This window comes from Macaca thibetana, chromosome X (assembly GCF_024542745.1).
Source record: "Macaca thibetana thibetana isolate TM-01 chromosome X, ASM2454274v1, whole genome shotgun sequence".
NCBI lineage: Eukaryota > Metazoa > Chordata > Mammalia > Primates > Cercopithecidae > Macaca > Macaca thibetana.
In genome coordinates, this window is record NC_065598.1 from 77,247,196 (window position 1) to 77,273,482 (window position 26,287).

General features: G+C 37.9%; 2 protein-coding genes and 1 pseudogene across 4 annotated transcripts in view; 2 read left to right on the forward strand and 1 right to left on the reverse strand.

Annotated features, from left to right (window-relative positions):
- SH3BGRL (SH3 domain binding glutamate rich protein like) overlaps nucleotides 1-26,287 on the forward strand; it is a 523,004-nt gene that overhangs the window by 491,431 nt on the left and 5,286 nt on the right. Inside the window, exons 3-4 of the mRNA XM_050776452.1 lie at nucleotides 23,138-23,323; nucleotides 24,499-24,579. Coding sequence (XP_050632409.1) covers nucleotides 23,138-23,323; nucleotides 24,499-24,579 — 267 coding nt within the window. The remainder of the gene's footprint in view (nucleotides 1-23,137; nucleotides 23,324-24,498; nucleotides 24,580-26,287) is intronic.
- Nucleotides 1-26,287, reverse strand: part of LOC126946313 (40S ribosomal protein S24) — a 1,171,839-nt gene that overhangs the window by 449,537 nt on the left and 696,015 nt on the right. The window lies entirely within an intron of this gene.
- On the forward strand, nucleotides 698-15,230 carry LOC126946767 (vacuolar protein-sorting-associated protein 36-like; annotated as a pseudogene). Its single transcript, XR_007722753.1, has 2 exons — nucleotides 698-717; nucleotides 1,189-15,230. The product of XR_007722753.1 is annotated as a vacuolar protein-sorting-associated protein 36-like (transcript).

Here is a 26,287-nt window from a genome sequence, read left to right on the forward strand (position 1 = left end):
ATGTAGGTGAACCCCAAAATTATATTGACCAGAAGTTGTGATAAGAATTGTACTCTGTTTAGCAGATGTGTGTTTATTTAGGAAATGAATGTATTCAGCAAAACCTCAAATAAAATATATTCATAAATACACCATCAGGTAGAGTTAAAAAAATACTGCTTTAAGTTATACCATAGCTTCTAATCTTAAGTTTGTGATATTTATAAAAAGTCCTGCTGATTTTTAATGAAGACTGCATAATTAAAGAAACCTCCTAAGACTTTCCATAAGTCAAGGGACACCCAGCTCTCTACTAATTATCATAAACTAAATTGGCAATCTGGGACATTTTATGAAAATTACTTGTATTTTAATGGATTTTATGCAATACCATTTAAAATATGTTTTTGATTTCAATTCTATACTTGAAAAGAAATGAATGCTGAAAAATGTATTAGACAAAAATATTTATTAGAATAACTGCTTAAAATATGTTTTTAACTGTTAAAAGAAAGTAATTTTATATTTTAATACTATAGTTTTCTGTTTATTATTTTAAAGCCACTCTTTTTTTTCCCATTGGTTTGACTAGCTAGCTTCCCATTTTCAATTTTTAGTATGAAAAATTTCCTGATTGTTTAACAAATTACTGTTATTCTTTTTTTTATTTAGGACTTAATTCTTTAATTTCCTCTTGTATAATATGGTGGTAAAGATCATGGGTTCTAAAGTTGAGCTGTTTAGTTTGAATCTCTGTTCCACCATTTTCTAGCTGTGTTCTCTTGGGCAAGAAAGTTAAACTGCTCTGAGAACTGCTTTCTCGTTAATTAAAATGAGACACAGTGCTTAGTGTCATGTCTGGCATATGATATAAGTATTTAAAATGTATAATTCTCACATATGTTTCACTGAAGTATGGCAAATTGAATTTTAATGTCCCACTAAACTTTAAACATTCTAAAACAAAAATAGTATTTTCTAATTTTTTTTGCTTTCTGAAAACCAAGGCTGTGGAACCAGAACTAACCTACAGGACTTCGGGGGTAGCTTCCACTGCTAAGATATTTCTTGGAAACATGAACTGAAGAATATAGAAAAAGTATTAATCATTTTTAAAATTGCTGCAGGACTACAAGCGCCTACCATCATGCCCGGCTAATTTTTTGGTATTTTTAGTAGAGACGGGGTTTCACCGTGTTAGCCAGAATGGTCTCGATCTCCTGACCTTGTGATCCACCCGCCTCGGCCTCCCAGAGTGCTGGGATTACAGGCCTTTGAAGAACTCAGCAAACTAATGATCAAGGCTAAGGAAATGGTGGAGTTATCAAAATCAATTGCTAATAAAATTAAAGACAAACAAGGTGACATCACAGAAGATGAGACCATCAGGTTTAAATCCTACTTGCTGAGCATGGGAATAGCTAACCCAGTTACCAGAGAAACCTACGGCTCAGGCACACAGTACCACATGCAATTGGCCAAACAGCTGGCTGGAATATTGCAGGTGCCTTTAGAGGAATGAGGGGGAATAATGTCACTCACGGAGGTGTACTGCTTAGTAAACCGAGCTCGAGGAATGGAATTACTCTCACCAGAAGATTTAGTGAATGCGTGCAAGATGCTGGAAGCACTGAAATTACCTCTCAGGCTCCGTGTGTTTGACAGTGGCGTCATGGTAATTGAGCTTCAGTCTCACAAGGAAGAGGAAATGGTGGCCTAGGCCCTGGAGACAGTTTCAGAAAAGGGATCCCTAACATCGGAAGAGTTTGCTAAGCTTGTGGGAATGTCTGTCCTTCTAGCCAAAGAAAGGTTGCTGCTTGCAGAGAAGATGGGCCGTCTTTGCCGTGATGACTCAGTGAAAGGCCTGCGTTTTTACCCAAGTTTATTTATGACACAGAGCTAAGGGTTTTGTGTTTAAAATCCTTTTTGTCCATATGCTTGCGTCGTGTAGAGGTTGTATGACATTGAGCTAAGAGGTAAACCCCGATCAACTGAGAATCTATTAGAACTTCAAAAAAACAATTGCTACATAGCAGCAGTCTTTTTAAATTATTTCTTAACACTTCCACTTGTTTTCACATCAAGAAAAATTGAATTATTTATATGGAATTCTACATATTCTGGAAGGCTGGGAATATTTAGTGCTTTTTTCCTGTTCCCCTAAAAAGATAGTCACTTAGGTGTTGGTCTGTTTCAAATCTAATATTAAAAAGTTGCAGTATTCTATGATGAAGAATCATTAACAAATATTTATCATGTAGATATTTTAAAATATCCATAAATATTTACAGAAACTGCATCTATACCAACAAACAAAGAAACATTCCTGAGATGTTACCTGAGATATACCTGAAACATACCTGAGATGTACAGAAGCACAGAGATGATTAGTACCCTTTTCAAATTTTAGAGAGGTTATAATGGGCAGAATCCCGTTTGCTGTCAGTTATACCTGTTTGTCAGTTAGTCAGACGCTCAGGTAAATTAGATATATTTTAATAAATTATCTATTGTTGGATCACTAAGTGATATTTTAGAATAAAGTATCTCAGATACTTTAGAATAAATCACCTAAGATACTTTAGAATAAATCCTTCCACTTGTGCATATGCATGCATCATTTTAATGGCGAAAATGTATCTTACTCTCTCACCATGGAAACTGGCTTATAACTGAACTTCGCTTTTCAGTAAAGATGGTATTCAGTTTTTTGGCATCCCTGGGCCGCATTGGAAAAAGAATTGTCTTAGGTCATACATAAAATACACTAACCCTTATGATAGCTGATGAGCTAAAAAAATTCCAAAACGTCTCATAATGTTTTGAAAAAGTTTATGAATTTATGTTGGGCCACATTCAAAGACATCCTGGGTCACATGTGGCCTGCGGGTCCCAGGTTGGACTAGCTTGTTTTAATATATGGCCTCCCACTGGATCTTCAACAGGTTTTAGCCACATTTTCAGTAAGCAGTTCAGCATTTTTAAAAATCAGTGGGTAAAATGAGTATTTGAATTTCTACAATTTTATTTCCTTTAAGTTATACTTACTACTAATATTGATAAAATTAAAACAAAACAAGAGAAAAAAGCAGTTCTGCTTACACAACACTTGAGTAATAACACCAGACATTAAAGTTCTTTTTTCATGCACTTTACTTTCAATAAGGATGCTGACATGTTACTTTCTTTTTTCAACTTGAATACTTTTAGATTTATGTCAATAAGTGATTCTGTGAATCAGGATCAAAATGCTTAAGGCAAAAGCATGTTCATAGAGTGAATAAATGCTTTGCAGCTGGTATATACTTTAAAATGAGACCATGGTTTACTTTTTGTCTTTTGATAAATATATGGAGATTTGCTTTTGGAGTGAAAATAGGTAAAGATGTAATGTGGATCACGATAATTGATTTCACAAATAAATAACTCACTTAACAAGAGAGTGATGAAGGAATTGTATTATCATCCCTGGAGATAGAAGAGTTTAGTCTGGCTTGATGGAATATTTTTGTTTTTTGTTTGTTTGATTGTTTTTTTTTTTTTTTTTTTTTGAGACAATCTTGCTCTGTTACCTGGGTTGTTACCCAGTGGCATGATCATGGATCACTGCAGCCTCAATTTCCTGGCCTCAAGCAAACCTCTCACCTTGGCCTCTCAAAGTGCTGGAATTACAAACATGAGCCACTTTGCCTGGCAGTTGATGGATTCTTCAAGCATCCATGACTCCTATTTTTAATTGAATTGTTATACAACTTAACACCCACCATTTTCTGTTCAACCAGGTGGTGAAATTACAGGCTTTAATGACCCAACATAACATTTGATGTTCAGATGACCTTCCTTTTCAAAAATCTGGACACTTTATAATAGTCAAAATAAGTTGTAAATGGTAGATGTTGGCATACGATTTTTTACTGGTCTCTTGCTTTTTCGCACATCTTGTGAGCAGTGGCACTGACCGCTTTTGATCTGTATTATCTTTTCAAAGATGCAAATATCCTTGAAAGATATAGTGTCACCCTTCAGAGCAAAGGGTAAATTTGCTTACTGCCCAGTATAAAGGATTCAGATTGTGTATCCTTTCCCTCGGTATCATCATGTAGAAATTGAGAATTAGTAAGCAGGTAAAAGAAAATGCTGATACTCTGATTACTGCTGTTTCTGTGGCCCAGGAGTCTCATGTTATCTGCCAGCATCCTTAAAATTGTGGCAGGCTTACAAGTTAGTTTGCAAGTAGGGTGAAATCTCAGACTCCACCATTCTTGACAGTAATTCTTATTTCTGGACATACTCTTGTTCTTGATAGTCATAGTTCAAATAACTATGCTAACAATTAATTGCACAGAAATTCAGTAATGAGCCCGTAGAATTATATGATCCAAGCCCCTTTTATTTTAGCACCCTTTGTTTACTAGTTGATTAACTTCTTGGATCAATTGATTCTGGTCTTATTTAACTAATTAGGTAATGTATGGCAGCTGGGAAGTTTGGAACATGCTTTTTTGGCTTGTGTCTGAGTGTACGTTCACAGTGCTTTCTGGTATGTTCATCTGGGGCACACTGCTGTGGCTTCAGACTAGTTCTTCTTCCTATGGCAAATAAATTTGTTTTGGTGGGTAAACAATTATCTAAGTTGCTAGGCTCCCTTGAAAAGAAAGTGTTTAATTTCCTTTGTAATGAAATCTTATCACTTTACCAACTATAGAGGAAAAAGCCCAATGTTACAGCTAACATAGTCTGAAAAGGTAGTATTTGCTTTTGTTGTGTTTGTTTTCTTTAGTCATGGGGAGCCCTTGAGGCATGATGATTACCATATGGACCCACCATCAGTGACAGATGTTTAACAGTTATTTTCCCAGAACAGCCTAGAGAGAGTGACCAGGGAAATGCAGTATTTTTGTGTGTGAAAGTAACTTGATCAAGACTTATCTACCTACTAAGTCTGTGCAGCCTTGAAGAGGCATTGATATAAACAGATTTTAGATTGTTAAGCAACATTTATTAATATGCATTGCTTTGTGGAGATTCTTACAACTTCTTTATTATTTATTTATTTATTTATTTATTTATTTTGAGATGGAGTCTCGCTCTGTCACCAGGCTGGAGTGCAGTGGCACGATCTCGGCTCATTGCAACCTCTGCTTCCCAGGTTCAAGCGATTCTCCTGCCTCAGCCTCCCCAGTAGCTGAGACTACAGGTGTGCGCCACCACACCTGGCTAATTTTTGTATTTTTAGTAGAGATGGGGTTTCATCATGTTGGCCAGAATGGTCTCGATCTCCTGACCTCGTGATCCGCCTGCCTCAGCCTCCTAAAGTGCTGGAATTACAGGCGTGAGCCACTGCGCCCCGCCACAAATTCTTTTAAAAAACAAAATTGCAATCATCCTATGTTTGTGGGAGGCCATTTAAACTCTTTTACCCTGAATAGACTGTAACTAAAGGTTAGTTTTGAAATGGGTGGCTATGTTTAATTTTTCAGTGTGTAAAAAATAAAGGCATGCCTATTTGTCTCATTATATGAAGTTAATAAAGCATGCTATTTAGTTAGACAAGGGTTTCATTGTTTTGAAAGCTGATCCTGTGATCTAAAATTCTGACAGAATTTTCTGTGGAAATTACCCAGTTATATAATGTGTGCAAAGATTTGGTATCTTCTGCTATTAGACATTTAATAGAATAATAATTATTAAGGGTATATAAAACAAATTTATATAAGTTGAATTGGGGCATTGTGTGCCATTTCAGTGAACTTGATCAATATGCCAAAGGATTATGATTCTTTCCTGGATTTGATGGCTTGCTTCACAGTGAGTGTTAGGTTGAGATTCTGTCAGAGTGATGCCATTAGCAATAGGTCAGTGCTCTTTGAATAATTTTCTGTTTTGCTCCCCTTCTTTCACTTTATTTATAGTTCAGTTATTTATGGTTGCCACTGTAATAACACTTTTGAGTTTAAAAAAGCCATTGCCTTAAAATATTTTTGTTGTATTGAGAGAAAATTTGGTTCTAGCAAAGAGACATTTTACTGGGATGAAAATACAGCAAGGCATTTGTAAAAAAACCTTTTTTTTTTCCCATTGGAAAAATAAAAGGAAGTGGAGAAATACATTTATTTCAACCTAGAATCATTAGGAGTTGCATTTCTGAAAATTTTCATGTGTGTTTCTCTGGGTATTATTGGTCTTCTTCATAGAATGATTTGAGGGACTTTCAGAGATTATGTCAATAACTTCCTTACTCCTCATTATTTCACAATGATTTTGGTTTTCCCGTTTTTTCAGAAACAAATGTTGGTGGATTTTCACAGTGAACACTATCTAAGTACTTGAGTAGATTTTGAGTGTAGGGATTGAGGTTCAGATTTATTTCACTTTAGAACATTTTCTACTGCTTCAGATTTATCTATTCATTGGGAGAGATAATGCTTTTGCATTTGAAACAATTTAATAGGTGCCAAATACTGCAGTCAATCTAAGAAAATAGCAATTTTACAATTTGGCAGGATGTTCTTTGATGGGAATTGACTTAGAGCTCAAGAAATATATTGCTCAACAGTATTTAACTGCCAGTCAACTTTCTTATTAGATTCTCTTACTTTAGAAGCTCCTTTTTAATGGATCATTATCAAGATATAATTTCTTACTTTGGTCAGCCGTTTTTCTAAGCACAACACTTTTGGAGTTTTGCTGTAATTCAATAAATTGTTATGTCTTCTTAAGTTTCTCAGGGAGAAATTTACAGTCTCCCAGTGATCCTTTAAACATTTACTGGGCATACAAAGCAGCCTATCTTGTTTCTCAGAGCCCCATGATGTGAGTGAGGAAAGTCATTAGGCTTCATTAATGCTCAGGCATCAGCCCAGCATATTGTAAACTACTTGGCTGACAGTGCTACCTAGCAACTATATTGCTTTCTTTAAACACTTTATCAGCCTTATGTGTTGTTTCTATTGATATTGACAGCAACTTAAGACACATTTTATTGAATTGTGCAGATACAGTTTTCTTATGTTTGATCCCAAAGTCCAGTTCTTCATTTACACACCTTCACTATTATACTGCCCTAGAAAGACTTTCCTATATTATGGTTGATGCACTATTCTGTCGTTCATTAGTTTTAATAGCTTGAGGGGAGGGATTTTTCTCTCAACTCTATATATCTCTAGTTCGTTATGTATATTTAAAATACTAGCTACCAATCCTTGAGCACTTATTATCATTTATTTATTTATTTATTCTCTGCATATTTATAGAATATCTGCTATGGGTCAGATACGACAGCAGGTGCTAGATAACATGATGAGCCATGAGAGAACTTATAATTAGCAATATAGCTTATTTTTTGACAGGAAGTGCAATAGGCATATTGCATCTGTTATATAATTTTCTGTGCAACAATTCTAAGAGATGGGTATTATGACTCTCAACTGATGGATGAAGAATTTGAGACTCAGAGAAGTTAATCAACTTGCTCAGTCACACAGATAAATGGAGGATCTGAGATTCAAATGCAAGTCAGTCAAGTTCTGTATTAGTTTTCTATGCTGTGTAACAAATACTAAGTACTTAGTGGCTTGAAACAGCACACACTTATTACATCACAGTGCCTATGGGTCAGGAGTCCTGGCACAGCTCAGCTGAGTTCTCTGAAAAACTACAATCAAGATGTCAGCGAGGACTGACTTCTTATCTGATGGCTCCACTATGGCAGAATCAATTTTCAAGCTCATGTGAATGTTGGCAAAATTCATTTCTTTGAGGCTGTAGTGCTCATGGCATTTTGCTTCTTCATAGCCACCAAAGAAAGACCCTAGTGTGAGTCTTCTAGAAAAAGTCTTTTATAACATAACATCATCATTAGAATGACATCCTATCACCTTTGCCAAATTCTATTGGTTGGAAGCAAATAGCAGATCCTACCCACACTCAAGGGGAGAGAAGCACACAAGGGGGAGTGAATACCAGGAGGTAGGAACATGGTGGGGCCACATTGGAGTGGGTCACAGATTCCACAATCTACAATCGTTCCACTATACCATGCTGCATCTAGTAAGAGCTCAATACCTATGAATTGATTTTTTAAAATTATGTAAAGCTATATAACACTATTAGAAAAGTTTGGGGGTAAAATCCCCATAATCTGATGATCCCAGCACAGTTCGATGAGTCTCCTGAGCAAGGTGCTAGGTACTCATGCCTGCTGTCTCTAAGCCATCATAATGATGGTGTTTGACTTCCTGTTAGTCTTTAAAAAATATGCACAGTTCTCCTTTTTACTGCTGAAATCAGAGCAAATACATTATTCTCCAGAATTCCTTTCTCACTTTTGATATTAACATTTTTTCTTGTTGCTGCAAAATTATATAGCTGTCATTTTCAGCGTGCTCACAACATTCTTTCAACTGTCCATGCCATCAAACATTTATTTTATCTCCAAATGATTGGATATGCAGGCAACTTTCAATCTTCCACTACTGAAAACAAATGAATGAACAAAAACAACAGAACACAGTTGCATAACTACTTTCAGACTCAGAATTCTGCCGTCTTTTGTATTATTTACTTAAACTAGGAATCCAGAAGTGAAATTACTGGATCAAATAACATGAACATTTCCATGACTCTAGGTGCATGCTATCAAAATACTTCTGATTTTATTTGACTGACTTAATTAACAGCCTTCAAAATTGCCAAGGCATATGATAGTGCTATTAGGAACTCTTTGATCACTGGGAAGACAGTTATCTTTACCTGTCCTAAATCCAAGTGTTTTGGTTGAGAGAAGTGGGGAGAATTATCTTTTCTTCATGGCCATGGGCCATTTCTAAGGGTCTTATTCTACCCTGGAGTTCAAGTGGAAGACATGGATACCCTCAGGATACTGCCTTACCCTTCATATCAAATGATGTCATGTCTATGGATGTTTTTCCCGGTCACAGTGTAGGACAATGCCTTTCCTACAATGGATCAGAGGCTATTCTCACAGGACATTTGGGAAATCTGTATTTCCTTGTGTACAGGGACAGATTAGACTAATTTATTTATTCAGATGCAGTACTCTGCTATTGTATGTATCCACTTTAGCAGCACATATTACAGTAGGGTTTTCTGCAGTAGAAAAGTAAAAGAAGAAAAAAAGCTAATGTTACACACAGTAGACTGGATCATAGTTGTCATCCAGTTAACACTAACAAGAACAGATTAATTGATTATTACTTTTCTTGTGATTCAAGAACTGATAGTTTGGAGTTTGGAGTTACAGTCTTTTTTTTTAAAGTATCTGTTGTGAGCTGGAGAATTTAGCTACCAAATTTGGTTTGCATATGCCTGCCCTGTGACCTCACATCAGCCTGTTTGAAGGTTTGTGTATTTGTGCTTATCCTTATATGGGAAGGCTGCCTGGAGAATCTGTCTGACCAAAATTAGAAGCACTGTAGCATTTGTAGGAAGTGTGGTTTTAGGATGTGGATTGTCTTTGTTGCATAGAGAAGGTGGTGAGTTGGAGAACATCTTATGGACTATAAAATAATCATCGTTTCATAGCTCTTAATGGTCCTTATAACTAGTCAGATTCCCTTGATTCTCTAGATTCTTGAACTTGTCCCTTGACAAAGTTCCCCTAGAGAGAATTGAAATCTATATAGAAACTCACTGTACCGAATTGATAGTGGTAGTGATAAGAGCAGGGAAGTGGAGGCCGGAATGAACTGGTTTGTTTGCTTTCAAAATCTTAGTGTAACTCTAGGCAGAAATTTTTGAAATGGAAGGTCAACATATATTAGGCTAGCACTTGTCATAAATATTTAGTTTTGGTACTTGCTTATGACAGTGTGATTTGTTTCAAGGAAGGCTTTTGCTTTAAGGGCACCTACTCCCAAAGCCCCCAGAACAACCTAAAGTACCTATTCCTCTATTCCCTTTTACTACTGATTTTCTGTAGCCACCTATGGTCACAAGCCACTGACACTGTTGTGGAAACACTTTGTGGAAGCACTGTTGTGCAATGTTCTTAACGTCACACTTTATTTGACTAAATACATGAAAACAATTCCAAATGGAGATAGGACTTTCTTTTGGTCAAGTCATTGTAATTCATATGAATCATTGCTTCTTCCCAGAAACTTTTTCTTACAGAATCTTAAAGATCCAGGAGGCTTTTATTGCTGCTGGCATGTTTCTTTGTTTCATTATCACATGATCTCAGACTGGGAAAGGACAAAATGATTACCTAAAAAAACCTATAGTGTATAAAACCTTCAAAATACTCAAAATAACCAACAGGGATTCTTGATTTTTCTTAGGCCAAACTTTAGAATTAAGCGTGATATAAACGTATTATGAGTCATATCTGCACTCAGGTAGGCTTCATTAAGTTGGCAGACAGCCTAATTAGCATGAGACAACATACATTGTAGTGCATGATTTTGTTATTCGTAGGCTTGGTGTTCAAATGGTGCTTTTTAGTCTGACAGAGCATGCGTAACTGTGTAACTTGGAACATGTTCTTTAATCCATCTGAGCATTTGTCTCTTTGTCTATGAATTTGGAATGAAAATAATAACAGCTGTCTCATAAGATTATTGTTAGAATTAAACAAAATAAGCATGTAAAGAGCTTAGCACAGTGCCTGGCCCATAGGAAGCACTTAATAAATAATAATTGTTGTATTATACTTTACAATACAATTGTATCTGCAATGCAGAGAGAGACTTAATACATATAGAATTCCATAACCCATTGCTAGCACATTCTAAAGTGGGGTCTGTGTCTCACTGTTTCTTCTTATGAGCCCAGCCCCAATATAACCACTTACCTGTAGCAGAAAGACACCAAACTTTGATTAAGGGCTTGTTAGATTCCATCATTTAAATTATCTACTAGTATGGAACATATGACCTTATAATTGTGATTAAAGTTCCTTCAGACCATAACTACTATCTTTATTTTATTTTTACTTCCATTGGAGTAAGAACAGTGGCCATTAGGCTCAATGTGTACTCAGACTCTAATCTTGATTGAACTATAGCTCCTAACATTGTTAGGCAGGAGTCGAACACTGATCCTTCCCTAGAAGCAGAAGATCTTAGAGTTGAAATTGGGTATTCCATTGATTTTGTTTATAATGATGTAGAGATTGATTAAATTGTGTACATACTCATTTGGATAAAAAAGGAAGCAAAATCACAGTCCAGTAAGTAGAAGTTAGGTTTAAATTATTTAGCAAGAACACATCAAAAGTGATATTCTTTGTAAAAGATTGTCGACCTTCTATAAAAATCAAGAAAAAAGCCATATAAAATATCATGAGGCTAGACAGTGAAACATAGTGGAACAAACTTAAGATTTAGAGTTAGGGATATCTAAGTTTGAATTCCAGCCCTGACACCCAGTTGCTTTGTGACTGTGGATAAATTTACTTAACCTGTTTGAATCTCAGTATTCTAGTCTGCAAAATGGAGATAATAATATCTACCTTGCTGGGCTACTATAACTATTCAATGAAATAATATATGCAAAGTGCCCACTATAGCTATTATCACTTAATTGACCTTCTACAAATGGTAGCTCTTACTAATATGAATTATAAGAAGACAGTATCTGTCTTCCAGTCTTTTCAGAACACAGCCTCAAATTGAAATCCTCCTGAATTTGGAAATAATTACAGAGCACCTTCTGATAGCCTAAAGTGTCTCTCTATGGTGGAGAAGCCCATAACATATGTGTGGCCAGAGCCCTAAATCTTGTAAAAATGTTGTGCTTTAACCTTTTTGTGTTTTGGTAAAGCAGATGCTATCTCTTTATCATAGGATATGCTAGAAGGATACTCTGTAGGGCTCTGGGCACTTTTGAGGACTCCTACTTCTGATCAGCTTTGTTCTAGGATTTGGAGAATAAGGAAGTTCTTTGCTAGTTGCGAATGGATAAGAATCTGTGTGCAAACAGTAACTATGAACAATGTCTCCCTGTATTCAAATCCTAGGTAAAAAGAATGCATGTAGTCATATTGTACATTCCACAGGCATTAGTACTTAAAGGGTGGGAGGAATATCTGGCATCAAAAAAGTGGCTAAAAGCATAAGTAAACCCCACTAATAAATGGAGTTTTCTCCAATCAATTTTGGAGAACCCATCAATTTAATTTGGTACATGAGATGTTTAATCCAGGAAATTTATTTTGAATAAATATTTCCAAATAAGAATCGAACCATGAAAAATCCTGCCCAGTCAACCTCAAAGACTGATGTTTATTACTTTTTAATAAACGGTCATGGGTTGCTGATTACAGCCACCTTACTTTTCTCAAACTTCCCAGAAACTCTAGAAAGTATGGTCAGACTCCCACTATGCAGTAGGAGCTTTTATAAAAGCACCTTGACTACTTGAGTGTGGGCTGGATTTATTGACTTTGTTCTAAATATACAGTGAGGAAAAGGGATAAACAGTGCAGCACTCTGGCAGACACTACTATAACCAGTTAATCAAGGTTAATATCACCATCAATAAGTCAATTGCTATAATATGCCCTATGACATGATGTGATGAGAAAGGCATTTCTTCTTTGTGGTATTTGTCCTAAATATCCATAACCCCAGTATAATTACTGGAAAAATATAAGACAAACTTGACCTGAGGGACATTCTACGAAATACTTAACCAGGGCCCCTCAAAACTGTCAAGGTCACAGGAAATAAGAAAAGTCCGAGAAACTCTTACAGCCCAGAGGAGACTAAGGAGACATGGCAAAGAAGTGTACTGACACATCCTGGAAAGGAACAGAAAAAGAACATTATTAGAAAAACTGATGAAATCCAAATAGGCTGGAGTTTAGTTAGTAGTATCATACCAATGTTGGCTTCTTAGTTGTGACAAATACGCCACTATGAGGTAAGATGTTAACAACAGCAGAAACTGGGTTAGTGATATATGGAGACTTTTTATTAGAGTTGCAACTTTTCTGTAAATGTAAATTGCATTCCAAAATTAAAGTTTATTATAATTAAAATCTGAAAACATTTTGGTGGTGCTGAATTTAAAATAAAATTGTGAGATCAATCAGTATTAGTATCTACTTTGTGTCCAGCCCTGTGGTGAGCACTATATGGGAGGATAACAGCAAAAGGCATAGTCCCTACTTCCAGATAGTTTATCAACTAACTGAAGAGATGTGACTTTGACACGAAATGATTGGCAAACATTGGTACTCTTTGATTAAGCTCCAAACTGGGTGGTAAAAACTGCAGGAGGTCTGATGGAGCAGCCACAGAGGACTTCACGGAGTAGATCTGGAAGAATCTACTCCGTGATTCTCAGTGGATACTCAGTGGAGAGAGGGGAGACTTGCAGATGAAGGGAACAAAGTGAGAAAAAGCACTGGAGTGTTGGGCATGACATGTTCGGAGGAGAATAAAGGCAGCCTGATCTGATCTGGGAGAGAGGGGGCTGCATACTTTTACAGAGGCAGATGAAGCAGGGCCTCCTCATTATGCAGGGCGTTGAAAGTTAAACAGTCAGAGAGGGTAGGGGTTGGAACCGGCCACAGGGAACCTCAGTAGCAGTTGGATAACCGTATGTGTCTCAATTATTTGAATTTCAGCCTTTGGCCAAATTTATGACTGTCATATATTAATCAGCTAACAACTGTCTTGGCATGTACATTTGATAAGACTATGTGGGGATGATGTTCACCTGCAAGAGGTGAAAGTACAGCCATGCCCACTTTCTGGATTAAAAAGGCTTTTTCTTAACTAAATGAAATATCACTTCTGAATAATCTCATGTATCCAGACCTTTCTTGTCTGGAACTTTTCTCTGTCCATGCTGTTTTCCAGAGTCAGAAGGAACTTTAGTCCCTTTATTGTTACTGACTCAGTCAAAGCTTGTTTCTGCTTTCAAAAGGAATACATCGTAATTAGATCATTTTGCTCTTAAAAAAGTTCCTTGGGCAGTTTTTTTTTTTTTTTTTTTTTTCAAAGTGATGGGTGCAGTGTTTAATAAGAAAAATAAAAAGAACAGAAGGGGTCTGATGTTTTTGCACTTTTTTTTTTTTGTAAATTTGAAGTACAGAAATTATATCTTCCACACTAACTTTGCTCACTCAAAACTGTTAGGTAACTGAACTCTTGACAAAGTGGAGGCATGTGCTGCATTGTTCTCGGTGTGGTCCGGAAACCAGAGGCCTTGTGGTGTTTTACTCGGTTCTCCTGTGTGCATGCTGCTTGTGTTCATGCAAGCCCACATAATAGGGGGTTAGGACTTTGTTGAAGTCAGTTTAGGCTGGTCAAGAGAAATGAGATTATAATAACTAGGAATTGGTGTTCACTCATAAGGGATATTTAGGACAGAATATAAGATGTCTCAACCTTTGGTGTTTTACTTAGTTACATACTTTAGAAGGAACTCGCTCATATGTCAGTCTCCAGCTGAATTTGGAGTATATCTAGTATATCCCCCCATGGAAGTAGTGTACTGTAAGTAATGAAAAACAAAACAGCAAAACAAAACAAAACAAAAACAAGGCTTTGTAGTCAGCTAAATTTAGACATGTAATTTGATTTAAAGACCATTAATAGCTCAATCTTACTGAGCAGGCTTCTTAACATCTCTGAGCCTCTGTTTCCTTTGCTGTGAAATGGATAGCCAGCCCAAAAAGGGTTTGATATTCAGAAAACACTTAACAAGCACTCAACAAATGTTAGTCTTCTGTCTGTAAACGATTTTATCCTGTGCATATCTCGCTGCTAACATACAGTAAGGCATGGAAATTTCCTTTTGGGATTATCTGGGGAGGCTTTTCCTATTCCTTTATTATGTGACCCTCTGTTAGAATATATATAGGGGCAACTCTAGGCAAAGTTCTGAGACAAAGAAACTTTACTGTCTTCATTACCTGATTCACTCTAGGCAGTCCCTCCCTCTACTTCAAATATGCTCACTGTCTGCCCTTTCTGTGAAGACCAAAGTAGGGAATCAGTAATGGTAGGTTTTCAGGCTCCGAGAGTAGAATTGCCTTTAGTGTAGGATGTTACTATCAGTGCTCCTTATTTCACAGCCTCATGAAGCCATCTCTGAAGAAATGGGAAACTGACTAAATAGTATTCTTTCTGACTCCAGGAAAAAGTATAGACAGATAGGAATTCCAGATAAAAAAAGAAATGGATAGATGAAGTTATTCGGAACTGATTTCATAGTCAAGAAGAAAAACCCTTTTAACCCAGAAACTGGGAATGACTGTGTGTATATATATATATATTTAATGATAACACCTGAAGACATAGCAGTTTTTGAGAAACATCCTTTAAGGATCTACTTATTTTTCACTCTAAGCTCTATTTTTGAAATTATTTAGACCTTAACATGTTTTTAGAAAAGGTACTGCAGGAATGACTTTAGAATGGTAGAAGTGCAACTAAAAAAGAAAACAGTCAGAGTAAAGCTTTTTTTTCTTTTTCTTTTTTCTTTCTTTTTTTTTTTTATACTTTAAGTTCTGGATTACATATGCAGAACGTGCGGTGTTGACATAGTTAGGTATACACGTGCCATGGTGATTTGCTGCACCCATCAACCTGTCACCTACGTTAGGTATTTCTCCTAATGCTATCCCTCCCCTAGTCCCGCACCTGCCATAGGCTCCAGTGTGTGATGATCTCCTCCCTATGTCCATGTGTTCTCATTGTTCAACTCCCACTTACGAGTGAGAAAATGCGTTGTTTGGTTTTCTGATCTTGTGATAGTTTGCTGAGAATGATGGATTCCAGCTTCATCCATGTAGGCAGTGAACTTTAAGTCCAGAGAAGGTGTCAGCTGCCTTTTGTTCAGATATGCCCTGCCTCCATAGGTGGAGTCTAGAGAGGCAGTAGGCCTTGCTGAGCTGGGTTGGGCTCTGCCCAGTTCGAGCTTCCCTGCCACTTTGTTTACACTGTGTGCATGGAACTGCCTACTCAATCCTCAACAACGGCGGACGTCCCTCCCCCCACCAAGCTCCCATGTCCCAGGTCAATCTCAGACTGCTGCACTAGCAGCGAGCAAGGCTCTATGGGCGTGGGACCCACCAAGCCAGGCACGGGAGGGAATCTCCTGGTCTGCCAGTTGCTAAGACATTGGGAAAAGTGCAGTATTTGGGCAGGAGTGTACTGCTCCTCCAGGTACAGTCACTCACGGCTTTCCTTGGCTAGGAAAGAGAAATCCTACGATCCCTTGCACTTCCCCGGTGAGACAACACCCCACCCTGCTTTGGCTTGCCCTCCGCACCCCACTGTCCAACCAGCCCTGTGAGATGAACCAGGCACCTCCATTGGAAATGCAGAAATCACCTGTCCTCAGCATCGATCTCACTGGGAGTTGTAGGCCGGAACTGTTCCTATTTGGCCATCTTGGAAGTGATCTTCTTTTTCCTTTAGCAGGAATAAAATAGGAAATCTTAGATTATGCTTTAATGTCTTGGAACATCTGTCATGAGAACTGTAGGGAGCCAGGGGTGGAAGTGAGAGAATAAGAAAATTCTTATTAGACATTTTAACCAAGACTTGTTTCTTGTTGGTAAAGAGATATGAATTACAGGTTTCACATGTCAGATTGTGATCAAACCACTTTTGAAAATATTACAAACAGACAACCTGAAAAAAAAAAGTGTCTCTTGCTGTGGTTATACCCTGAAATTGAGCAAGAAGAAGCCAATGGTGGCCGGACATGGTGTCTCATGCCTGTAATCCCAGCACTTTGGGAGGCCAAAGTGGGCAGATCACGAGTTCAGGAGATTGAGACCATCTTGGCTAACATGGTGAAACCCTGTCTCTACTAAAAATACAAAAACAAAATTAACCGGGCATGGTGGCGGAGGCCTGTAGTCCCAGCTACTCAGGAGGCTGAGGTGAGACAATGGCGTGAACCCGGGAGGCAGAGCTTGCAGTGATCTGAGATCGTGCCACTGCACTCCAGCCTGGGCGACAGAGTGAGACTCCGTCTCAAAAAAAAAAAAAAAAGGAAGCCAATGGTTTAGGAAGACGTGGGAGTATTCATTTAAAAATGGACACAGATCTGTTTGGTTACTGAAAGACTACACAGTGGCAATACTGCACTCGTTTATTGCCAAACTGACTAACTTGATGTTCCCTTTAGGTATTTTGTAAGTAATTTAGTAAAAGACTGAATTGGCAGCTTTAAATGCTATTTGTTCACTCCTCGTCCACTCCACTTTTAAATCATTTGACACAGACTAGACAGAGACAGGCTCATTACTTTTCTTTCTTTCTTTTTTTTTTTTTTTTTTTTTTTTTTTTTTTTTTTTTTTTTTTTTGAGATGGAGTCTTGCTCTGCCGCCCAGGCTGCAGTGCAGTGGCGCAATCTCTGCTCACTGCAAGCTCCGCCTCCAGGGTTCATGCCTTTCTCCTGCCTCAGCCGCCTGAGTAGCTGGGACTACAGGCGCCTGCAACCACGCCCGGCTAATTTTTTGTTTTTAATAGAGACGGGGTTTCACCATGTTAGTCAGAATGGTCTCCCAAGTCCTGACCTTGTTATCTGCCCGCCTTGGCCTCCCAAAGGGCTGGTATGACAGGCGTGAGCCACCGGGCCAGGCCCAGGCTCATTACTTTTCTAAAATGAAGAGTGTCCCTTCCTGGGGTAGCATTTAAGTAAATGGAGCCAAATGAAGAGAGACTCCGTATCTGAATTTCTCTTTGAGGATGTTGACTGAGTCAAAAATTTTAACCTGTTTGGAAAAAAAAACAAATAAATACACATACAAACCATGATTTATTTATAGAGTTCAATTATATGTAATAATTTAGTAGGAGAAATTGTGAGTATCCATTTAGAAAGTTTCCAAGTTTATTTTGTAATACTATATCTTCATTGTTCTAGTTCAATATGCTGTCAACTTTGTGAGCTCAGTTTTTACCCTTGGCCAGTTATATTAAATTTTATTAAGCATGTCATCCTTTCACCAGAACTATAGATTGTATGCAGTATAGAAGGATTAAAAATCTAACATTTGTGCTACCCTTATTAAGCTTAGTCTAAGTGGCATTGCTAATAGCAATAAATGCTTGTTCTCTCTTCTCTATTGGTGTTGCCTTTCTCTTGGCTCCTCTCACCTAACCACCTTGTATTGCTGTCTTAGCTTCTTATTTAAATAACCTATTGTAATTGAACTTTTAAATACATATATTTCTAATCTCTCCCAGTAGATTGTAATGTTAGGAAGGGATCACGGCTATTTATCTTTAGCTAGTTTAGAGAGTCTAACAAAGTTCATTGAGAGTCATTTAAGAGACACTCAAGAAATATTGTTGAATAACTTCTGACAATCATTTTATATTTTAGCACATCGTAGTCAAGAACTTCTATCAATGTTAATTAACTGTTAGTAGAGAAAGTGTGATAGAGTTTGATCATAAAAAAAGGCAAAATTCCCACTTTGATTAAACGGGTGTTTTTTTTTTTTTTTGAAAAGTTGACACTTTCTTTTATAAAAAGGGTATTTTCCCATTGGAAGCATGATTAGTGAAGTTTTGATCATTCTTTGGTATTTGCAACATTCACACTGGCATCTTCTAAAGCAAAAACGTTGTCACTCCCCTGTCTTTGAAAGAAACTTGACCCTTAGCATGACAGAAAGGGAGCCTGCTAAGGCTTGTGGGAAGACAACTGTTTACTCCAGGAAACAATTGTTTAATTACCTGCTCTGTGTCTTTGGAGAGAAGAATATCCTGAATCTCAAAAATATAACATGCGGGCAGAAATGTCTTGGAATTCTTTGGGTAGAGGTGAGGGTTGTGGTTTACTATTTGAAAAATATTTATTTAAATTCCTGGACAGTGCATTGTCCACTTGCAAATGCATTTATTTGCTGAAAAGGGTATCAATAGCCTTTTAACTCCAAAGTCATTTTTATCCTGGAAGAAATTTAAATTTTATTTCTAAATGAACGCTTATGACACCTGTTCCTCTTGGTTCTGGCAATATATGGTTTGCAGTCTCATGTGTTCACTGTGTCCCTTTATTTTAAGTCTTATTAGGGAAATTAGGAAATTACCATCACCAGATACTCCCTTATGAGGGTGTGTTAGAGTGAACATGTGCCTATAGGTGTATAAGAAAGGCAATAATTGGCCGGGTGCAGTGGCTCACGCCTGTAATCCCAGCACTTTGGGAGGCCGAGTTGGACGGATCATGGGACCAGCCTGACCAACATGGAGAAACCCCATCTCTACTAAAGTACAAAAATTAGCTGGGTGTGATGGTATGCACCTGTAATCCCAGCTACTCAGGAGGCTGAGGCAGAAGAATCGTTTGAACCCAGGAGGCAGAGGTTGCAGTGAGCTGAGATAACGCCACTGCACTCCAGCCTGGGTGACACAGCTAAACTCCGTCTCAAAAAAAAAAAAAAAGGAATAATTATTTGTATATTAGAAATCTCCACTTGAGCACAGAAGTTTGAAGCTGCAGTGAGGCAAGATCACGCGACTGCACTCCAGTCTGGGTGACAGAGCAAGACCCTATTTGGAAAAAAAAAATTAAAGGAATAGATTCCTTCTTGGAAATAAACTTCATATGTGAAATTTTGGACATGAAAATTTGATCAAGTTAGGAAATAATTTTTTTTTAACTTTCCATGAAGATTGAAAGCTGAACAAAAGTTCATGTTTGACATGGCAGAACCTATTAGCAAAGTGTGATTACGGCCCATTCTGTTCAACTTTATGGAGACGTGGAACACACTAGTAGGTATGTGTACTTGTCATCAGGCAATCTCAGGGCATGGGCGAAATACTTGGTCATTACTCTCCAACTGATGGCTGGAGAGTAATTACTTCAGTGAAGGTACACTATCATGCCTAGTGATACCAGGCCTGGCGACCGTTTTAACTTAGCACAGTGAGTCACGTTCTCAACAAAGTAAGTAAGCATTCGATAAGGTAGGAAAAGCCTCAAAAAATAATTTACTTAAAGGTCCTCTGCTCATGCAAATGTGACTGATGACATTCTGCCAGGGTCATGTATGTAAAATTCTTAGCATGTCTCTTCACTAATTCCAAAAAAAAAAAAAAAAAATCTGTTGGAATGCAAGTTCCCTTAAAGTATAGGGTTTTCACATGTTGCCCAGGCCAGTCTCGAATTCCTGGGCTCAAGCAACCCTCCTGCTTCAGCTTCCAAAAAATGCTGGGATTACAGATGTGAGCCACCGTGCCCAGGCTTCAAAGTACAATCTTAATGGGACATCTTTATATCTACTCAAATTTGTAAATATGCTAATGATCGACAAATTATGTGACACACTTGACATTGACTGAACCCACCTACTGTATTTCAGAGGCCAAAATCATTGATTTAATGGAACCTTTCATCAAGTGCATTAGTCCACTAGACACTCGTATTTATTGAGTTTTACATTGATTTTTCTCAGTTCAAAAGAGGGCATATGTTATATTTAGGAATGAAAGTTTGATTTTATAAGCCAATTAAAAAACAGAATTCCCAGTAGAAAAATTACCGTGTAGCAAGTTTTGCTAGATTCTAACTGATCTTTAAAGAGGGACATTCAGTATTCTGATCGAAATAGCATTTAAAACTTTCAGTTTCTGTTGGGAAAAATTGAGAATTATTTTCCTGAGGTTATGTGATGATAGAGAAAACTATTGAATCACAATCACAAGCAACTGAGAAAGACAAAAACACGACCTTTATGCATATATGCATGTATGTGGGAGTAGATGGAGGTGTGTAAATCCAGAGAGGAACTTGACTGTATGTGAGTTTTTTTTTTAAATTTATTTTTATTTATTTATTTTTAAATTATTTTTTATTATTATACTTTAAGTTCTAGGGTACATGTGCATAACGTGCAGGTTTGTTACATATGTATACTTGTGCCATGTTGGTGTGCTGCACCCATCAACTCGTCATTTACATCAGGTATAACTCCCAATGCAATCCCTCCCCCCTCCCCCCTCCCCATGATAGGCCCCTGTGTGTGATGTTCCCCTTCCTGAGTCCAAGTGATCTCATTGTTCAGTTCCCACCTATGAGTGAGAACATGCGGTGTTTGGTTTTGTGTTCTTGTGATAGTTTGCTAAGAATGATGGTTTCCAGCTGCATCCATGTCCCTACAAAGGACACAAACTCATCCTTTTTTATGGCTGCATAGTATTCCATGGTGTATATGTGCCACATTTTCTTAATCCAGTCTGTCACTGATGGACATTTGGGTTGATTCCAAGTCTTTGCTATTGTGAATAGTGCCGCAATAAACATACATGTGCATGTGTCTTTATAGCAGCATAATTTATAATCGTTTGGGTATATACCCAGTAATGGGATGGCTGGGTCATATGGTACATCTAGTTCTAGATCCTTGAGGAATCGCCATACTGTTTTCCATAATGGTTGAACTAGTTTACAATCCCACCAACAGTGTAAAAGTGTTCCTATTTCTCCACATCCTCTCCAGCACCTGTTGTTTTCCTGACTTTTTAATGATTGCCATTCTAACTGGTGTGAGATGGTATCTCATTGTGGTTTTGATTTGCATTTCTCTGATGGCCAGTGATGATGAGCATTTTTTCATGTGTCTGTTGGCTGTATGAATGTCTTCTTTTGAGAAATGTCTGTTCATATCCTTTGCCCACTTTTTGATGGGGTTGTTTGTTTTTTTCTTGTAAATTTGTTTGAGTTCTTTGTAGGTTCTGGATATTAGCCCTTTGTCAGATGGGTAGATTGCAAAAATTTTCTCCCATTCTGTAGGTTGCCTGTTCACTCTGATGGTAGTTTCTTTTGCAGTGCAGAAACTCTTTAGTTTAATGGGATCCCATTTGTCAATTTTGGCTTTTGCTGCCGTTGCTTTTGGTGTTTTAGACATGAAGTCTTTGCCCATGCCTATGTCCTGAATGGTACTACCTAGGTTTTCCTCTAGGGTTTTTATGGTATTAGGTCTAACATTTAAGTCTCTAATCCATCTTGAATTAATTTTCGTGTAAGGAGTAAGGAAAGGATCCAGTTTCAGCTTTCTACTTATGGCTAGCCAATTTTCCCAGCACCATTTATTAAATAGGGAATCCTTTCCCCATTTCTTGTTTCTCTCAGGTTTGTCAAAGATCAGATGGCTGTAGATGTGTGGTATTATTTCTGAGGACTCTGTTCTGTGAGTTTCTTATTGTGCATTTTTATTCTCATTGGCAGGACAGATATTATTTTATTTTATTTTTTGATGGCAACACTCCATGTGTCTTTTTAGTGTGATTCCATGAAGAAACTTGCTTATTGATTACGATCCTGTAGCTCAGAAATGTTAAGTTATGGTTTTAAATATGGGTTAATTACCATTGATGTGTGAATTCAGGTTCTAAAAGAAATGCATATCAGAAGAGAAACTTAACTGAATAGTATTAATTTTACTGTTTTCAAAGCTCTCTCCTAGCTGTGATAAGGAGACAGAATACATGTGTCATCTCTACCTGGTTATCTAGATGAATATATTAGGTTAGTGCAAAGGTAATTGCCATTGAAGGTAATGACCAAAACTGCAATTACTTTTTCACTAACCTAATACATGATACACATAAAAGATACCTTAGCAGCTCATGATAAGGGCTAATGAATGGTACAGATATATTGCAAACTTTATAGTTTGTAGGATTGGCTAATATCTTCTTGTTCAGTTTCTGTTTTGAACAATGAAAATTGAGGCTTGAATGACTCTTGCAGCTTGTGCAGTTTGTCAAGGAAAGATTCATTTCTATTGCGTATACTATTCTTGTTAAGATGGGAAGCAGACTTGTGTCATTTGGAAAAACTTTCTAGAAAGGCTGAAACTAAGAGAGGCTTGTAGAGGATCAGCAAACATAACTTTTCACTACACACAATTTGGGGTTAACTGCATTTTTAGGTATTGATATGCATCAGTTAGTTTTGCATGTACATCATTAAATAATGAGAATTTTCAATGGAAAAAAAAGAGAAAGTCCTTGATAAAAGGACCTGTGGACCAAAAGCTCTTCAATACACTTGTGAGGCATTATTAACAATACAGTAATAAAGAGGGAAAATCATATAATTTCTGTGAAACCACAATCTTTGTTCTGTCTGAATTCATTTCTGCCAGCTCACAAACATTTGACTTTTGTCGAATATTGGAAAATACGGTTTCTCGTTCTTTGGGTCCTAGATTAAGAAGAAACAGCAAGATGTACTTGGTTTCCTAGAAGCCAACAAAATAGGATTTGAGGAAAAAGATATTGCAGCCAATGAAGAGAATCGGAAGTGGATGAGAGAAAATGTACCTGAAAATAGTCGACCAGCCACAGGGTATCCCCTGCCACCTCAGATTTTCAATGAAAGCCAGTATCGCGGGGTAAGAAAACAATGTAAATTCTTGTTTATTGAAATAGATTGCCCCAAATCTATCCATTATTTTCACCTCTGCCTCCAAACCTGCATATATATAGTTATATCGCTTGCTTACAGTCATTTGTCCTTTGCATCCTCTCAAAGGCTGGATGTAGACAATGGCTACATTTTCTAAATATGTTTGCTATTGATTATGCATCACAGTCAAATTTAGGCAAGTTTATTTGTTACTTTTTGAGAATGTTTTGTGGCTTACAAGATGACAGTAGGTATCCCAACCAAATTTAGTCATGTGAAGATTATCTTGCATTCCCCAGGTTGAAACCTCTTACTATTTGGTTGCTCTTCTGGTCATGCATCATGGACATCTCATTGCCTTTCTCAAAACACAGCAAAGATTAACTGTTCTTCTGGCCTTAGCATATCTAGCTAATATGTAGTCTACTGTGGGCTCTGAGAAAATCTCAACCTAAATGAATAATGGAATAGAAATATGGTGAATGGAAACAACAGTGTCTGACCAGAAATAAGTATCTTCTTACTGGGAAATAGGTGGCTGTTTTGCATAGTGGAGGAAGCTGCAGGCAGATTTAAATTTGATGTGATGTGGAATAAACCGTTCTGCAGTTTTTGTGCCATAGAATACCTACTTTTCAACCTATATTAAATAAGATCTGGAAGCCTTGCCTCTTTATTACTCCTTACTCCTTCCAGAATTCTAGTATTATGGAAGGTAGTCTGCCTGTCCCTAAGGAAGCAGATGATTCTGTCAACTAGTCAGGTCATTCTGAATAAATCTCTCTCTTTTTTTTTTTTTTTTTTTTTTTTGAGACAGAGTTTCACTCTTGTTGCCCAGGCTGGAGTGCAGTGGCGTGATCTCGGCTCACTGCAACCTCCGCCTCCCAGGTTCAAGCGATTCTCCTGCCTCAGCCTCCTGAGTAGCTGGGATTACAGGCGTGTGCCACCACACCAGGCTAATTTTGGTATTTTTAGTAGAGACTGGGTTTCTCCATGTTGGTCAGGCTGTTCTCAAACTCCCGACCTCAGGTGGTCCGCCTGCCTCAGCCTCCGAAAGTGCTGGGATTACAGGCGTGAACCACTGCACTCGGTCGAATAAATCTCCTTTGTTTCTTTTATTGGTTGCATATTGCTAATTCATCTTACCTTCTTTTCATCAAGGACTATGATGCCTTCTTTGAAGCCAGAGAAAATAATGCAGTGTATGCCTTCTTAGGCTTGACAGCCCCACCTGGTTCAAAGGTATGATACCCTTTTTTTCCTGCTTTATAGATCATGTTATTGCTGCTGAGCTTTTTTAGTTAGTAAGATTTTCACTTTTGTTAAGTATTCAAATTAAGTCAGAGACAGTCCTTTACAGCAAAAAGTGCCTTCTCTGCATCCACTTAATTCCTATTAGGGCAGAAAGATGTGCATAACCAAATGCATAAACTATGTGTTTAGCAGGTAGGTAGAGTGATTTCCCCGTCAAGCTGACCACGGGAGCAAATTTCTCATTGACCTACTCACAAATAAGTGCTTAGCAATTTTAAAGCCTTCATTATTCCAGCCGTCCTGCGTGGTTCTACAACGACAGTAAGCATCTTAGTTCATGGTAATCTCCTTGGTGGCATTTATTGTCTTTGTGTGAGAGCAAATGATAGAGTCATCCATTCAAGTTAATTAAGAGCATCTGCATTGCAAAACTGGTCACTAACTTGCTCGCCAAATTTGAAGCTTTTTTCCTGCCAACATAAATTAATTTTTTTAAGTAGCAGCATTTTCAGGACAGACCAAATAAAGGAAGCAACAATAAAATTGTCTATCTAATGAGATGTCCCCAAACTATCAACTTTAAACATACCTTTGCCTTTTATAGTAGTTCTTCATACAAATTGCCTCAATCATTTTATGTTGCTGTGTCATTTTATGTTTTTCTCTTAACAACTAATTGTATGTTAGACAGATTCTTTGAACTCCAATTCCCTCTCCTATTTTAAAAGTCTGTGTTACTGTCTGTTTTCACTAGACAAAAATTTACTAGTACTATGTTTATATCATTGTGAAATGGTTTTCTTGCCGAACTTTCTTTTCTCATGGATAAAATGTTATATTTTAGGCTTTGTGTAATTTGAGCCATAAGAAAAGTGACTGAAGACACTTTTCTTTAAATAAGATAGTAAGAGGACTAGATTGCAGCATCTGCAATCCAGACAGAGCAGCATCTGGAGGCTTGCATTGTGAATTTCAGCCCCAGATAGACTGCAAGAACAAACCAGTAATCCTGAGAGGACCCACAGACCCTCTCAAGGAAGCGGTCTGCTCCTGTAGGACTCAGGAGACACCCCAAATACAGTGAGTGCCCCAACTGAGGAAGTGGAAAAGGGAGACCCTCCTCTCCCGAACACATACCCTCACTGGAGAAACTGAAGGTCTGTTCGCGGGAGAAGTTTCCAACTTTACCTGGAGCTGAGTCAAGTTAGAGAGCCCAGCAAAATACAGGGGTAGAGGAAGCAATAGGAATGCCCTGGGATCTCGCTGGGTCCCCAAGCAGCCCATTTCTGCCTGGCACCACAGGGATCCATCGGGAGTGTGGCCAGAGGAGCAGGCGTTAAAACTCCACAGAAAGAAGAAATTCTCTAGCCAAATTTTGTAACAATTTGAACGGGACAAGAAGCCTCCTGGCCAGAACTGGGGGGAGGGTGCAAATCCCACATGCAGACTTCACAGGCAAGGGAAGAACTAAAGCCCTTTGTTTTCCACAGCTGGGAGGTGGATAGCCTTGGGGGAATTTTTAAGCCCCTCTTGCCGGCCACCTGGAAACAGACTCAGGGCTGTTGGAGGGGGGCTTGGTGGGTGTGAGACCAACCCTTCGGTTTGCCTGGTAGCTGGATGAGGCCTGTGACTGCTGACTTTCCAGGACTTCCCTGACAATCTGCATGATTCAGCAGAGGAAGCCATAATCCTCCTA